The 15,913-nt window shown below is 33.9% G+C and overlaps 1 protein-coding gene across 4 annotated transcripts in view; it reads left to right on the plus strand.

The window, feature by feature from the left end:
• Positions 1-15,913, plus strand: part of CCDC122 (coiled-coil domain containing 122) — a 38,886-nt gene that overhangs the window by 10,226 nt on the left and 12,747 nt on the right. For 2 of the 4 annotated variants that reach the window (XM_017536113.2, XM_037741170.1), the window contains 3 exons: positions 149-264; positions 7,525-7,923; positions 8,703-8,819. In XM_017536113.2, coding sequence (XP_017391602.1) covers positions 149-264; positions 7,525-7,923; positions 8,703-8,819 — 632 coding nt within the window. The remainder of the gene's footprint in view (positions 1-148; positions 265-7,524; positions 7,924-8,702; positions 8,820-15,913) is intronic. The other 2 variants (XM_037741172.1, XM_037741171.1) reach the window with 1 other exon arrangement.

Genomic DNA, 15,913 nt, shown 5'->3' on the forward strand with positions numbered 1-15,913 from the left:
GTCTATATTAGCAAGGGAAAATTACTAATTCTAAATTTAGTTTAGGAGGAAAAAGCAACAACTATTTCATGATTTTGAGTAAAGAATCATAACTTTCTTAAAATGTCTATATTTAAATTTTTATTATATACTTTATTCTTTTGTCTAGTTGTAGATAACCAAGACACATATTCATTAGCTGATGCTGTAGAGCAAGTTGCAAAGCAACAACAATCACAGGCATCAGAGATAGAAAAAAATAAAAAAGTTCTGTTCAATTTGCAGGTAACTTCTTTTATATATAGTCTTTTAAATGTCTTTACTTTCTTCAAAAGTAAATGACCAGGAGGTTATTAAGAATACTTAATATTGGGACTTAGTTTTAAAGTTATTCTCTGTCAATTATTCTATTCTCCTTAAGTAAAGTTTACATGAGTATTCTAGTTTTATGGAAAATTTTACACTCCCAACATACAAAGATTCAACAATGTCATTGCAACTGTAGGATAGGCATGTAAAACCTAACATGTTAGATAGAATTATTTTACATTCCCTTATTTGATAGTTTTTCCTAACGTACTGAATTGAAGGAAGGTTAAGTTTTAAGCCAGTGTTTGTAAAGCTACGGCTTATGAGTTGTCGGTTGTCAGTGAACATTTCAAGTAGCCTCCCTTTATGTTCCTTTCCTTTTTAACTATATTCATAATCCTACTACAGGGAATATGGGAGCCATACTTGGTCTTTGCATGTAACATAATTAGATATAACTATACTATGTGAATATGACTAAAGAAATGAAAATGAAAACAGTATTTTGTGCTCTGTAAAGGTTATTATTAAACATATCATGAAAACGAGAAAAATAGGCTCAGGAGCTGAACTACCTAGTTCAAAAGGCCAGATTTACTACTTGTTCTGCGATTGAATTTGTTGTGCTCCTGTTTTCTTAGTTGTAAAATAGAGATAACAATAGAATGTGCCCATAAGATTTTCATGAGGATTAAATGAGTTAGTGTGTTTGGTGGGGACCAGGTGGACAGTATAGAGCCTGATTTTGACATTGGCTTTAAATGCATCAGTAGATATATAATGACAATAATTATATTATCATGGTAATATGGATTTCTTATAAATATTTGTATTATATCAGTCACTTCTAGAAAAGAATACATCTATTCAATAGAATAAAATTCAAAAACAATGTCTTATATTTTTGTAAAGAATTTTCAGTCTTCAAAGAGTTTCATAGACTTTATTTCACTTATATTGAGAGCCTACTTTGTGTTAAGGATTTTGCTGAACATTGTCCTCACTCTTATGTTACTTTTCCACTGGGGAGAGAAAGAAGTAAACAAATAATTACATGCAGAGTAGTAATACAACAATAGAGGCATGAACACAACACAGATTTAACACTAGAGAAGGAGTGATCACAAACAAAATGATGTTTCAGTTGAGTTTTAAATGGCAGCTGGAGTTCTTCTGAATGATTAGGTGTCTAGTACAGGTTTAAGGGTTAGGAAGTAAGGAAGATATTATTCAAAATAAAAAGAACCTGAGGATATTCGCAGCCTGAAATAGCATTAGTACACTCCTAGAACTGTAACCAGGTTTTTTCTTGGATGCTGGTGATTGTTGTGGGTTTTTGGCCTCCAACCTCTCAAAGAATAAGCGGTGGGGCCACTGCAGGTGGACTGTATGCTTGTAAAGCAAATATTGGACCCAAAATGTGTTGCAGAAAGGTGATTTTATTTAGGTAGAGAAAAAAGAAGGAAAGGAGAAGAAGAGAAAGGCTTCCATGAAGATTATGGAAGGGGATTCCAGAGGGGAAATACAGGAGGGAGCTCCCACTCTGTGGGAGGGGATTCCAGAGAGCTGGAAATCCGGTGCAGGTGAGGGAGCATGGACTTTTATCCTGGGAGAAACCCCCACCTTCTACAAGACCCTGGGCCAATGAAAGGAGTTCCTTAGAACTTACTCTGGAGTGATTGACTTTTAGTTTCTTCCCGTGCCCGCGAAATTCAAACATAAACAGTTGAATCTCCCGGATGGAGAGAGATGGGAGTGGGGCATGGCGCTGGGAAATTCTTGCCTTTAAAGCTACGCCCCCTCATGGACCGGGAAAGAGAACACATTCCCTCAGAACCATAAATAGTTGGATGGCAATGTAAATTACAGTGTGTTTTGAAAAAATCATGGAAGATACATACCACAATGAGAAAATCCAACTTTATTCTAAACTTGTTGAGAAGCATTTGACAGATTGTAAGAGAGAAGCAAATAATTAAATATATATTTTAGAAAGAATTCTAGATACATAAAAAGCACTTATTATAAACCAATATCCATTCATGATTAAAAAAAAACCCTCTCATCTAATTGGAAATAAAAGGGAACTTCCTTAATCTAAGGAAGAACATCTACATAAATTCTACAACCAACCACATACTTAGTGGTGAAATAATGAATGTTTTTCTTCTAAGATCAGGAATAACACAAAGATGTCTGCTTTTACTTCCATTCAAGATGGTGCTGGTAGTTCAAGCCAGTACAGCTATGTGAGGAAAAGAAATAAAACTCATCCATATTAGAAAGTAAGAAGTAAATCTGTTTTTATTCACAGATGGCATGATTTTTTTTAAAAAAGAAAATCCCAAGGAATCTATAAAAAGCTATTAGAACTAATAAGTGAATTTAAAAAGATTGCAGGACACAAGATTAATATACGAAAATTTATTGTATTTCTACATATTGACAAGAGAAAATTAGAAATTAAACTTCAAAAGCAATACCACTTACAATAACATCAAAACTATTCAATACTCAGGGGTAAATTTGACAAAAGGTTTACAAGACCAGTATGCTGAACACTGTAAAACATTGGTGAGAAAAATTAAAGAAGACCTCAGTATAGAATTATGTCATTTTTATGAACCGGAAGACTTAATATTGCTAATATGTCAGTTTTCTCAATTTTACTTACATGTGAAAAGTAGTCCCAGTCAAAATTTCAGCAGGCTTTTGGGGAGAAATATATAAGCTAATTCTAAAAGTCATATGGAAATGCGAAGGACCTAGAATAGCCAAAATAATTTTCAAGAAGAAGTGTTGGAAATCTTATACTACCTGGGACATTTTCTACACTAACAACCAATTTTCTGATTCTCTGGATGCCAACTGGGTGTCCAATTATTGATTCACTTCTGACACTATAGTAGTTTTTCCTTATTTGCAGTTTTGCTTTCTGCAGTTTCAGTTACCCATAGCCAACTTCATTCTAAAAGTATTAAATGGAAGATTCCAGAAATAAGCAATTTGTAAATTTAATATTGCAAGCCGTTCTGTATAGCATGATGAAATCTTGCACTATCCTGCTCCATCCTGCCTGGGACGTGAGCCGTCCTTTTGTCCAGTACATCCATGCCATATGAGCTACCCATTCTTTATCACTTAGTAGTCATCTCAGTTATCAGATTGATTGTGGCAGTATTGCAGTGCTTATGTTCAACTAATCCTTATTTTACTTAATGGCCCCAAAGTATCAGAGTAGTGATGCTGGCAATTCAGACATTCCAAAGAGAAGCTGTAAAATACTTACTTTTAAGTGAGAAGGTGAAAGTTCTCAGATTAAAGGAAAGAAAAAAATCATCACTGAAGTTGATAAGAGTTAAAACTACAAAATGTCTAGAAGAAAACATAGAAAAGCTTAGTGATGCTGGGCTTGGCATGATTTCTTTAATATGAGATACAAATTTTGGTGAATTTCATCCAAAAATTTTTTTTAAACTTACTCTTCAATATACACTATTATGAAAACAAAATAAGATATTCTTGCTGGGCCTTTTGGCCATTTGGGTTGCCACAGACTAGAAGAAAATACTTGAAAACACATTTAACAGTACACTTAAATTTCCACTCTATGCACACACACACAGGAACACACACACACATATACAACCCACTAGAATGTCTAAGTTTAAAAAGACTGACCATAACAAATGTTGATGCAGATACAGAAGGCCTGGAGCTCTCAGACCTGTTAGACTGTAAAATGACACAACCACTTAGGGAGACAGTTTATACTTTCTTGAAAAGTTAAACCTATCCCTACCATATACTCTAGCCATTTAACTTCTGGATATTTACCCAAGAGAAATAAATGAGTATGCCCACCGGAAAACTGGAAATAACCCAAATGCCCATCAGTTAGATGAACTAATAAACTAATATGGTAGAATATAATGGAATACTACTTAGCAATAAAAATGAAGAATTATTGATATATATAACAACATGAATAAATCTTGAAATAATTATGCTTACTGAAAGAAGACTTAAAATTTTACATTAAATAATTCTATTTATGTAAAATTATTGAAAACCAAACTAATCTTTAATGAAGGAAGGCAGACCAGTGGTTGCCTAGGAATGGACAAGTGGAAAGGGAGGAATGAATTGCAGAGTATCAAGAGGAAATGTTTTTGGATACTGGCTACATTTATTATCTTAGTTGTGGCGATGGTCTCATGAGCACAAGAAGGTCAAAATTCATCAAATTGTAAAGTTTGAATATGTATTTATTCATATGAATTTTGCCTCAATAAAGTTAAGAGTTTAAAAAGGAGAGATTGAAGAAGGGGAAAGGGTAAAGAAGAAGAGGGAGAAAAGAGGCAGAGGAGATAAAGGAAGAAGGGGAAGAGAAAAAAAATAACATAATTCTCATGTAAGGGAAGAAATGGATTAAAGGCAAAAGAAACTAAAGCCAATAAAAATTAACAGTCAATTACGTTAGTCTAAGAAAGAGAAGAGATGACTAAATTATATTGGTCAATATACTCCCTACAGTGACTAAGAGAGTTAATAGATAGCCTGATGTAACCAGCAGGGCATGTATCCCTTTCCTGACCATTGTTTGTGCATCAGTCATTCACTCTTTTAATAAATGAGTAAATTTATTCATTTATTGAGCACCCACTTTGTGTCAGTTACTGTTTTAAGCACTGGGAAGGTGGTGGTGATGAAGATAGACATGGTTTCTGTAGCCGGAGAGCTTATTTTCTAGTCAGGGGAAGCAAGCATACATTAACAAAACAAAGATAATTCAAAGATTGATATATTACAAAGGAAATATAATGGGGTAATATGTAGAGAGTAACTAGAGGAGGAGTGGAATAGTGGTTGGTTCATTTATATTTTGACATAGGGAAGACTGTTCTGAGACATAATTATACTGAATTGTAAAAGACAGAGACCCAATAGATAATTGCCAAGGGTAGAGAAACTTAAAGAGACCAAACAATAATTTAAAATGCTCTTAGGTCAGAAGAAAGTATACATATTTAATCAACAGAAAGGAGACTGGAAGAGGGAGAGAAGTAGAGGAGAAGGTTAACACAGTAGATAGGCACTGAGGCATATATGGCTTGTAAGACACTTTGAGGAATTTTAAATGTTTTATTGATGCAATGGGAAACCACTGGAGGATGTTGAGCAGGGAAATAACATGGTATGATTTACATTTGGAAACTATTCTCCTGCCTGATTTACACAGACTAGCTGGGGGAGTGGGAAGGAATGGAAATAGGGAGATGAGTTAGACATTAGGTCACACTATGAAGACTGATCAGAAGTCCATTGAGGATTTTATTTTGGAGTCCCAACCATCAGGATTTGCTGAGAAATAGGTTGTGGGGGTAAGGGGAAGGGTAGAATCAAGAATGACTTCTAGGCTTTTGAGTATGCAGATGGAAAGTGGTACAATTTATTGAAATCAGAAAGACTGGTGGAGAAATATGTTTGGTGTGTAAATTAAAATTTTTTTCCTTATATGTATAGTTGAGATATCTGGTAAACATCCATATAGAAATGTCAAGTGAGCATCCAAAGTATCAGACCTGATAATAAAAATTGAGGTTTATTGCCATGCTGTATTTTTCAGTGAACTTACCTCCTTTTCTCTGCCATGAGAAGGATAAAAGGAAGTTTGCATTTTTAAAACAATGCCGTCTAACATTACAAGTTTACTTAAAAAGAATGACCATAGTAGATAGACAAAAGGACCACGGAGAATGGCATACAGTTATTTTGGTGGGAATATCTAAAGAACCTGAGGAACAGTTAGACATAGATATTAAAAAGAAGGGAGGAGCTAAAGTGGTACCATTAACTAAGTTGGGAAACAGGAGCGTGGCAATTTGCATTTTTGGTCCCAATTTTTCATCCTTTTGTCTATCCATACCCTTTGCCATATCATTACAATGACTTTCCGAAATGGATGGACACACTTCCACCCCTTGACTCTGGGTTTCATTATGTGACTAGCTAGGTGTTATCAGATGCGACTCAAACAAAAGCTTTAAAAAATACTTCCATAACTGAATTTCACTCCTTTGCATCTACTATTATCATAAGACATGCCTGAGTTGGCCTACTGGCAGAGAAGATACACATAAAGCAAAGCCAAGACATTCCTGTCAGCCCAGTTAAAGACAATTTAAATCACCCTACAATCAGCCAATCCCCAGACGCTTGGGCAGATTCAACCAAGATCAGCAGACCCACCTAGCTAAACCTTGCTACTCCCAGGCTTATGAACCACCTAGCCAACCTCAGCTGCTCCTAGTCATATAAGAAATACATTCTTATGTATTGTTTGATGCCCCTGAGCTTTTGTGGTTCTGGCAACAGATAATTGATACAAGGAGTAACTGGCTGCTGTTGAAGAAAGGATTCATTCAATTTTTGGACATGGTGAATTGAGGTGGCCAGTGGCAGCTGGGCATAGAACTCAGCAGCCACTTACATTCTGTGAATCATCAGCAGATATGTAGCTAAAGATGTAAATTTAGATAAAATTACCCAAGGAGCATATATATATAAAGTGAGAAGAGGAAGTTACCATGACTGAACTCTGTGGAAGACCTGTATTTGAAAGAAACATTGAGATTGAGAAGGAATTCTCAGAAATTTCTAAGAACTGGAAAAGACTGGTAGTGCAAAAACTAGGTTTTAACAAGGAGGAAGTGGTTAGCAGTGCAAAATGCCCCAGGGAGGCAACGTAAATATGTTTATACTCATTTTACAAATGGAGAAAGTGTAGTTTGAATTGTGTAATTAAGTTTGTTATGCATTATCATACAAACTAGTAAATAGCAATAAGGGTGCTGGAACCTAGGTCTTTTGATTCTTAACTCAGGACTTTATCATTTTTTATCATATTGTCTTTCCTGAGTATATACTTCTGATGCCTATAAATAAATTAATAAAATTATTATAAAGTATCTTACATGTATAAAATGTTAAGATAAAACAGTGAGATTTTAATATTTAGAATTAGATGACATTAAAAATATATATAACTCAGACCCCGCTGAAATTATAAAATAATTTTGTTACTTTATTGCATGTTTCCTTTTATCAATTTTTTAATATCTGATAAATATATTTTTATGTGATTTTTTTATATTCATTATGGATTGAAACATTGATTTTCCTCTTAAGTTTAATATTTTGAATTAATAATGACAATGTTAAACTATATTACAGAATGAACTTCATGAGCTTGAAAAACGAATAGCAACTATCTCTGCAGAAACTAAAGAAACAGAAAGACAAATTTATCAGCAAGATGCTGCCATAGAGAATACCAAACTTCACTGTGATAGCCTGGAAACTCAAATCAAATCCTTACATTCAGAAAATGTAAAGCTTAAATTTGACATAGAAACAGCCCAAGAAGATTTTGAGGAACACATGATAAAATATAATGCATATTATGCAAAAATAAAAACACATAAAAATAGTTTGGTAGAGGTAGAAAGCAAATGGTCATTTATGACTGAACTCTATGAAAAACGAAATTTTGTTAAAAAATTAAAGACAATGAAAGAAGAACTTATGCAAGATCTTCAAAATCCAGGAGGGAACCGAATAACACAAGTACAGGTTTGGAAATTTACTTAGCAAAATTATTTTTTTCTATTACTCTTTTTTGCAAGTACATACATTAAATGATAAATTTATTGTGAAGTTAATAAAATGCCCATAGCTGTTCTATTGCATTCAGAAACTATTTTCACAATTAAAAAAAAAACTTGGATAAGTACATGTGTTATATAACAACTATTCTAGATCCTCAAAAGTGTAAAGGAAACATCCACAAATCCCCAGTGGATTTAAAAAAATATATGGTCAACGAAAATCACAGTCAACAATTAATCCATTTGTTGCAGAAAGTATAACTCACAAAAATGTTGAAGACTTAGCTTCAACATGCCAGTGGATCCAGACCAATTCAAATCAATTTAGTACACTTAAATGCTGTTACACAAGCAATATAAATTAATAATTGCACCTTAAGCATCTTACTATTTCTCTTACTGTTCTTTGAAGGCTCTGGAAGACACAAACTTAAAATATTGATCATTTCTTGCTAGAAAATTTAAAAGTATCTTTTACACTGTTGGGCAGTTGCCACCATAACTACTACTTTCATTTTTGTCTTATTTTTGTACAATTTTTAGTTCCATTTCAAATGTAAGGTTTCTTTGTTTTAGTAACAGTTCTTTATTTTGTACACCTATAGAAGTAATATTCTAATGCTATTTATCAAAACTAAATTTTGATTTGGCTAGTTTTATTAAATTATAGAAACACTGAAAATATTGGATTTATATTGACTATACTTTTCTGACTTCTGTATTTCAAATGTTATAAACATACAGGAAGACATTACAAAGTTAAAGGATAAAATTATAACTGTAAAAGAATCTATCATTGTAAAAACTTGTTTTCTCGAGGAAGAAAAAAAGACACATGAAAAATTAAGAAAAGAAATAGAGGTAAGTCTTATCTAGATTTCAATGTTTTATGGGACCATTTTTAAACTTATATTGTATTCTTATTTCCATAGTTTACTTTCAATACTCAAAACAGCTGAAGAACTATAAAATTTAGTAAATACAAATTCTTAATAGATAACTAGAGATAACTCCCTGATTGAAAGATGTTCACATATATGAATATGTTCAAACAATGTAAGCATTTGCTACTGTTTAAATCTTGGTGAGCGTTCTTTTGCGTTCTTGTCATTCCACTAAGAATATGATACCCAATTAATGGCTAGAAAGCAGCTATGTAGTCAAAGAGGATGCCCATTCTTAGACATCAAAGACTTCTCAAAATAGAATAATAACACAATGGTAAGCGTTGTTTTTCCAAACCTCTCTGACTTCATATTTGCAATTATCAAGAGTCAAGTTAAAAAACAACTGCAAATATGCAAAACTGAAAATGAAAGTAAATTCTTAATGTGTTGTGGTGCCATCTGTAGACTTCTATAGTCATTATTGCTTACATGAATGGTGAACAAAAATGTAAAATAATACGCTATTAAGGCCAAATAATTTTCACCTGAATACATTAATTTGGAAAATAAAAATATGCATGTTTCAATTTGTTTTTGACTAGTTTGACACAATACAAAGCATCTGAAGAAATTGAAGATAAAAACCCTCATCTTTACATATTCGCGATTAAAAACATAATAATTTTACCGTATAGTCTATTACAATCTAAATAAATAAGGATTTTTCTGCCCTGTGGATGTTAAGGTTCATTATAAAACAATAAATAGTAAGACAGTGTATTAGTGGTATAAAAGTAGAAAAAAATTATTATTATTATTATTTTTGAGATGGAGTCTTGCTGTGTTTGTTGCCCAGGCTCCTCCTGGGTTCTAGCAATTCTCCTGCCTCAGCCTCCCAGGTGGCTGGGATTACATGCACATACCACCACAACGAGTTAATTTTTGTGTTTTTAGTAGAGACAGGGTTTCACCATGTTGGTGAGGCCAGTCTCAAACTCCTAATCTCAGGTGATCCGTCTGCCTTGGCCTCCCAAAGTGCTAGGTAAAGGCATGAGCCACCATGCCCTGCCAGAAAATAATTGTTAATGAAAAAAAGAATCCAGAAATTATGCATGCATGCATGGCAAAAACAAAAGAGATTACCTTTATGGAAAAACAAGGAAAAATGCTGAAATAAAACTGGATATCTGCTTCATAATACACACAGGTGCACACGCACACACACACATACACACACACAGTTCTGAGTATTGAATACAATGCGGGAGAAAAGCGTAACAATTAGTGTCAGAAAAGCATTTATTTTAAAAGAGAAAAACACTCCTTAAATTCTACAGTTAAGTATTTTTAGTTTTGACTATGCTGTAAATTTCTAGATTATGGGAATACACCATAACAAGAGAAAGAACAAGACTCTTCTCTAGATTATTATAACACATGTATGTGATAAGAGATAAGAAAATGTCAAATCAGTGAAACATTGGTCAAATGGTATAAAAAGACCATTTTTCTGAAACTTGAATATCAGAAATAAAGAAAAATATGACTGTCATTATTAACAATAAGAGACTGATAATTAAAACCACAGCTAAACTCCATGTTTAGCCCATCAGATTATCAGTATTACAGTTGGTAAGATGTTAAGCGTGGGAATTTTAATAGACTATTGTTGTGAGTATAAACTGCTAAAAGTATTTTGGAAAGAAATTTGAAATTACCTTGTAATTTTTTTACGATAACATATTTTATTGAGGTATAATTGTCATAAGAGTAAGTACACAAATTATAAATGGATAGCTTGATTTATTTAGACTAATATGTATATTTATTTAAGTTACTATTACCTAGATCAAGATATAGAACTTTCCCAGCATGTCCAGAAGGTTCTCTTCTACCCCTTTTATCAAACAGCCACTATTCTGATTTTTATAAACAACTTTACTAAGATAAAATTCACATACCATACAGTTCACCATTTTTTTTGTTAGATATTCTACCACAAAGTTTTAAAAATGAAAATAAATTATCCAGAGATTTTTTTCTTTTTATTTAAATTTTAAGTTCAAGAGTACATGTGCAGCTTTGTTATATAGGTAAATTTCTGTCATAGTTTGTTGAACAGATTATTTAAATGCCCAGGTATTAAGCCCATAACCCATTAATTATTTTTCCTGATCCTTTCTCTCGTCTCACCCTCCAGTGTGTGTTTCTGATAGGCCCCAATGTGTGCTGTTTTCCTCTATGTGTTCATGTGTTCTCATCATTTAGATTCCACTTATAAGTGAGAACATGCAGTATTTGGTTTTCTGTTCCTGCATTAATTCACTTAGGATAATGGCCTCCAGCTCCATTCATGTTCAGGCAAAGGACATAATCTCATTCTTTTTATGGCTGCATAGTATTCCATGGTGTATGTATACCACATTTTCTTTAACCAGACTACCATTGATAGGCATTTAGGTTGATTCCATGTCTTTACAATTGTGAATATTGCTGCAATGCACGTATATGAGTATGTGTCTTTATGATAGAATGATTTATATTCTTTTGGGTATATACTCAGTAATGGGATTGCTGGATTGAGTGGTATTTCTGTTTTTAAGTCTTTGAGGAATTTCCACACTGTCTTCCACAGTGGTCAAACTAATTTACACTCCCCCCAACAGTGCATAAGTGTTCTTTTTCTCTGCAACCTTGTCAGCATGTGTTATTTTTTTACTTTTTGATAATAATGATGATGGTATCTCATTGTGGTTTTGATTTGCATTTCCCTAATGATTCATGATGCTGAACTTTTTTTTATATGACTGTTGGCCACATGTATTTCTTCTTTTGAAAAGTGTCTGTTTATGTCCTTTCCCCGCTTTTAAATGGGGTTGTTAGTTTTTTTCTTGTAAATTTGTTTAAGCTTCTTGTAAGTGCTGAATATTAGACCTTTGTGAGATACATAGTTTGCAAAAATTTTCTCTCATTATGTAGGTTTTCTGTTTACTCTGTTGATAGTTTCTCTCACTATACAGAGGCTGTTTAATTAGATCCCAATTGTCAGCCTTTACTTTTGTTGCAGTTGCTTTTGGCATCTTCATCATGAAATACTTTCCCATTCCTATGTCCAGAATGGTATTGTCTAGGTTGTCTTGTAGAACTTTTATAGTTTTGGGTTTCATATTTAAGTTTTTAATCCACCTTGAGTTACTTTTTGTATTTGGTATGAGGAAGGGGTACAGTTTCAATCTTCTGTACATGGCTAGCCAGTTATCCCAGCACCATTTATTGAATAGTCTTCCCCATTGCTTGTTTTTGTCAACTTTGTCAAAGATCAGATGCATGGCCTTATTTCCGGGTTATCTATTCTGTTTCATTGGTCTATGTGTCTGTTTTCATACCAGTACCATCCTGTTTTGGTTACTGTAGCCCTGTATTATAGTTTGACGTCAGGTAGCATGATGCCTCCAGCTTTGTTCTTTTAGTTTAGAATTGCCTTGGCTATTTGGACTCCTTTTTGGTTCCATAGGGATTTTAAAATAGTTTTTTTCTAGCTATGTGAATAATGTCATTGGTGGTTTAATAGGAATAGCATCAAATCTATAAATTGCTTTGGGTAGTATGGCCATTTTAATAATATTCTTCCTATCCATGAGCATGGAATGTTTTTCCATTTGTTTATGTCATCTCTGATTTCTTTGAGGAATATTTTATAGTTCTCCTTGTAGAGATCTTTTACCTCCCTGGTTAGCTGTATTGCTAGGGGTGTGTGTGTGTGTGTGTGTGTGTGTGTGTGTGTGCGCGCGCGCGCGCGTGAACTGTGAATGGGATTTGGCTCTCAGCTTGATTGTGTTATATAGGAGTGCTAGTGATTTTTGCATATTGATTTTATATCCTGAGACTTTGTTGAGGTTGTTTATCAGCTTAGGAAACTTTTGGGCCAGGACTTTTGGGTTTTCTAGATATAGCATCATATTATCTGCAAAGGGTTAGTTTGCCTTCCTGTCTTCTTATTTGTATATGTTTTATTTCTTTCTCTTGCCTGATTGCTCTGGCCAGGACTTCCAATACTATGCCAAATAACAGTAGTGATTGTTATTTGGGGATGCTTGTCTTGTGCTGGTTTTCAAGGGGAATGCCTCTGGCTTTTGCCCATTGAGTATGATTTTGGCTGTGGTTTGTTGTAGATGGCTCTTATTTTCAGGTATGTTCCTTCAATACTTAGTTTATTGAGAGTTTTTAACATGTTAAGGGAGGTGGAATTGTATTGAAAGCCTTTTCTTTATCTATTGAGATAATCATGTTATGTTTGTCTTCAGTTCTGTTTATATGATGAATCATATTTATTGATATGCATATGTTGAACCAAACTTGCATCCCAGGTATAAAGCCTACTTGATGGTGATGGGTAAGCTTTTTGATGTGCTGCTCGATGCAGTTTGATAGTATTTTGTTGAGGATTTTTGCATCAATGTTCATCAAGAATATCAGCTTGAAATTTCCTTTTTGTTATGTCTCTTCCAGGTTTTGGTATCAGGATGATAAATTCAGTAATAAATTTCAGCTATTTATTACTGAATCAATTCCAGAGCTTGTTATTGGTCTGTTCAGGGATTCAATTTCTTCCTGGTTCAGTTTTGGGAGGGTATATGTGTCCAGGAATTTATCCATTTCTTCTAGATTTCCTAGTTTATGTGCATAGGAGTGTTTATAATATTCTCTGATGGTTATTTGTATTTCTGTGAGGTCAGTAGTAATATCCCCCTTCTCATTTCTGATTAAGTTTATTTTGATCTTCTCAATTTTCTTCTTTATTAGCCTAGCTAGCAGTTTATCTGTTTTATTAATTTTTTCAAAACACCAGCTCCTAGATTTACTGATCTTTTTAAAGGGTTTTCTTGTGTCTCAGACTCCTTCAGTGCAGCTCTGATTTTGGTTATTGTCTTCTGCTAGCTTTGGTTCTCTAATTCTTTTAGTCATGATGTCATGTTGTTAAATTGAGATCTTTCTAACTTTTTGATGTGGGCATTTAGTGCTATAAATTTCTCCCTTAACACTGCCCTTGGCTATGTCCCACAGATTCTGGCATCTTTGTTCTCATTAGTTTCAAATAACTTCTTGAATTTCTGCCTTAATTTTAATATTTCCCAAAAAATCATTCAGGAGCAGGTTATTCAATTTCCATGTAATTTTATGGTTTTGAGTGAATTTCTTAGTCTTGATTTCTAATTTGATTGTGTTGTGGTGCAAGAGATTGTTATGAGTTCAGTTCTTTCACATTTGCTGAGGAGTCTTTTATTTCAGTTTATGTGATTGACTTTAGAATATGTGCCATGTAGTAATGAGAATAATGTATATTCTGTTGTTTTTGGATGGAGAGTTCTGTAGATGTCTGTCAGGTTCTTTTGATCCAGTGTTGAGTACAGGTGCTGAATATCTTTGTTAATTTTCTGTCTTGATGATCTGTCTAATATTGCCAGTGGGTGTTAGAATCTCCCATTATTATTGTGTGGGAGTCTAAGTCTCTTTGAAGGTCTCCAAGAACTTGCTTTATGAATCTGGGTGCTCCTGTGTTGGGTGCATATATATTTAGGATAGTTAGGTCTTATTGTTGAATTGAACTTTATCATTATATAATGCCCTTCTTTGTCTTTTTAAATCTTTGCTGATTTAAAGTCTGTTTGTGTGAAATTAAGATTGCAACTCTTGATTTTTTTCTGTTTTCTATCTGCTTGATGGATTTTCCTCTATCCCTTTATTTTGAGCCTATGTGTGTCATTGCATGTGAGATGGGTCTCTTGAAGACAGCATACCAATGGGTCTTGGTTCTTTATCCAGCTTGCCACTCTGTGCCTTTTAACTGGGGTATTTAGCCCATTTACATTCACGGTTACTTGATATGTGTAACCTTTATCCTGTCATCATGATGCTAACTGGCTATCATGCAGACTTGTTTATGTGGTTTCCTTGTAGTGTCACTAGTCTGTGTACTTCAGTATGTTTTTGTAGTGGCTGACACTGGTGTTTCCTTTCCATATTTGGTGCTTTCTTTAGGAGCTCTTGTAAGGTAGGTTTTTTGGTAATGAATTCCATCAGCATTTGTTTATCTGAAAAGGATCTTATTTCTCCTTCACTTATAAGGCTTAGTTTGGCTGAATATGAAATTCTGGGTTGGAATTTCTTTTCTGTAAGAATTTTGAATATCAGTCCCCAATCTATTCTGCTTGTAGAGTTTCTGCTTAGAGGTCTGTTGTTAGTCTGATGGGTGTCCCTTTGTAGGTGATCTGACCTTTTTCTCTAGCTGCCTTTAACATTTTTTTCTTTCATTTCAACCTTGAGAATCTGAAAATTATGCATCTTAGGGGTGATCTTCTTGTGAAGCATCTTACTGGGGTTCTCTGCACTTCCTGAAGTTGAATATTGGCCTCTCTAGCTAGGTTGAGGAAGTTCTCATAGATGATATCCTGAAATATGTTTTCCAAGTTGGTTCCATTCTCCCCATCTCTTTCAGGGACACAAATGAGTTGTAGACTTGGTCTCTTTACATAATCCAATGTTTCTTAGAGGTTTTACTCTTTCCTTTTTATTCTTTTTTTTTTATTATTATTCTTGTCTGGCTGTCTTATTTCAGAAAGCCAGTCTTCAATCTCTGAAATTCTTTCCTCTGCCTAGTCTATTCTGCTATTAATATTTGTGATAGCACTATGAAATTCTTGTAGTGTGTTTTTCAGCTCAATTAGGTCACTTAGGTTCTTTTCTACACTGGCTATTTTGTCTGTCAGCCCCTGCATTGTTTTATTATGATTTTTGGTTTCCTTAGACTGAGTTTTAACATACTCCTGTAGCTTAATGACTTTAGTCCCTACCCATATTCTGAATTCTAATTCTATGACTTAAACCATTTCAGCCCAGTTCAAAACCATTACTGGAGAGGTGATGTTGTCATTTGAAAGAAAGAAGGCACTTTGACTTTTGGGGTTGTCAGGGTTATTGTGCTGGTTCTTCCTCATCCTTATGGACTTATGCTCCTTCAGTCTTTGTGCTGCTGACCTTTGGTTGGGTTTTTATTTTCTTTTATCGTAT

The sequence above is a fragment of the Cebus imitator genome, unplaced genomic scaffold (assembly GCF_001604975.1).
Source record: "Cebus imitator isolate Cc_AM_T3 unplaced genomic scaffold, Cebus_imitator-1.0 Scaffold96, whole genome shotgun sequence".
In the NCBI taxonomy this organism is placed as follows: domain Eukaryota; kingdom Metazoa; phylum Chordata; class Mammalia; order Primates; family Cebidae; genus Cebus; species Cebus imitator.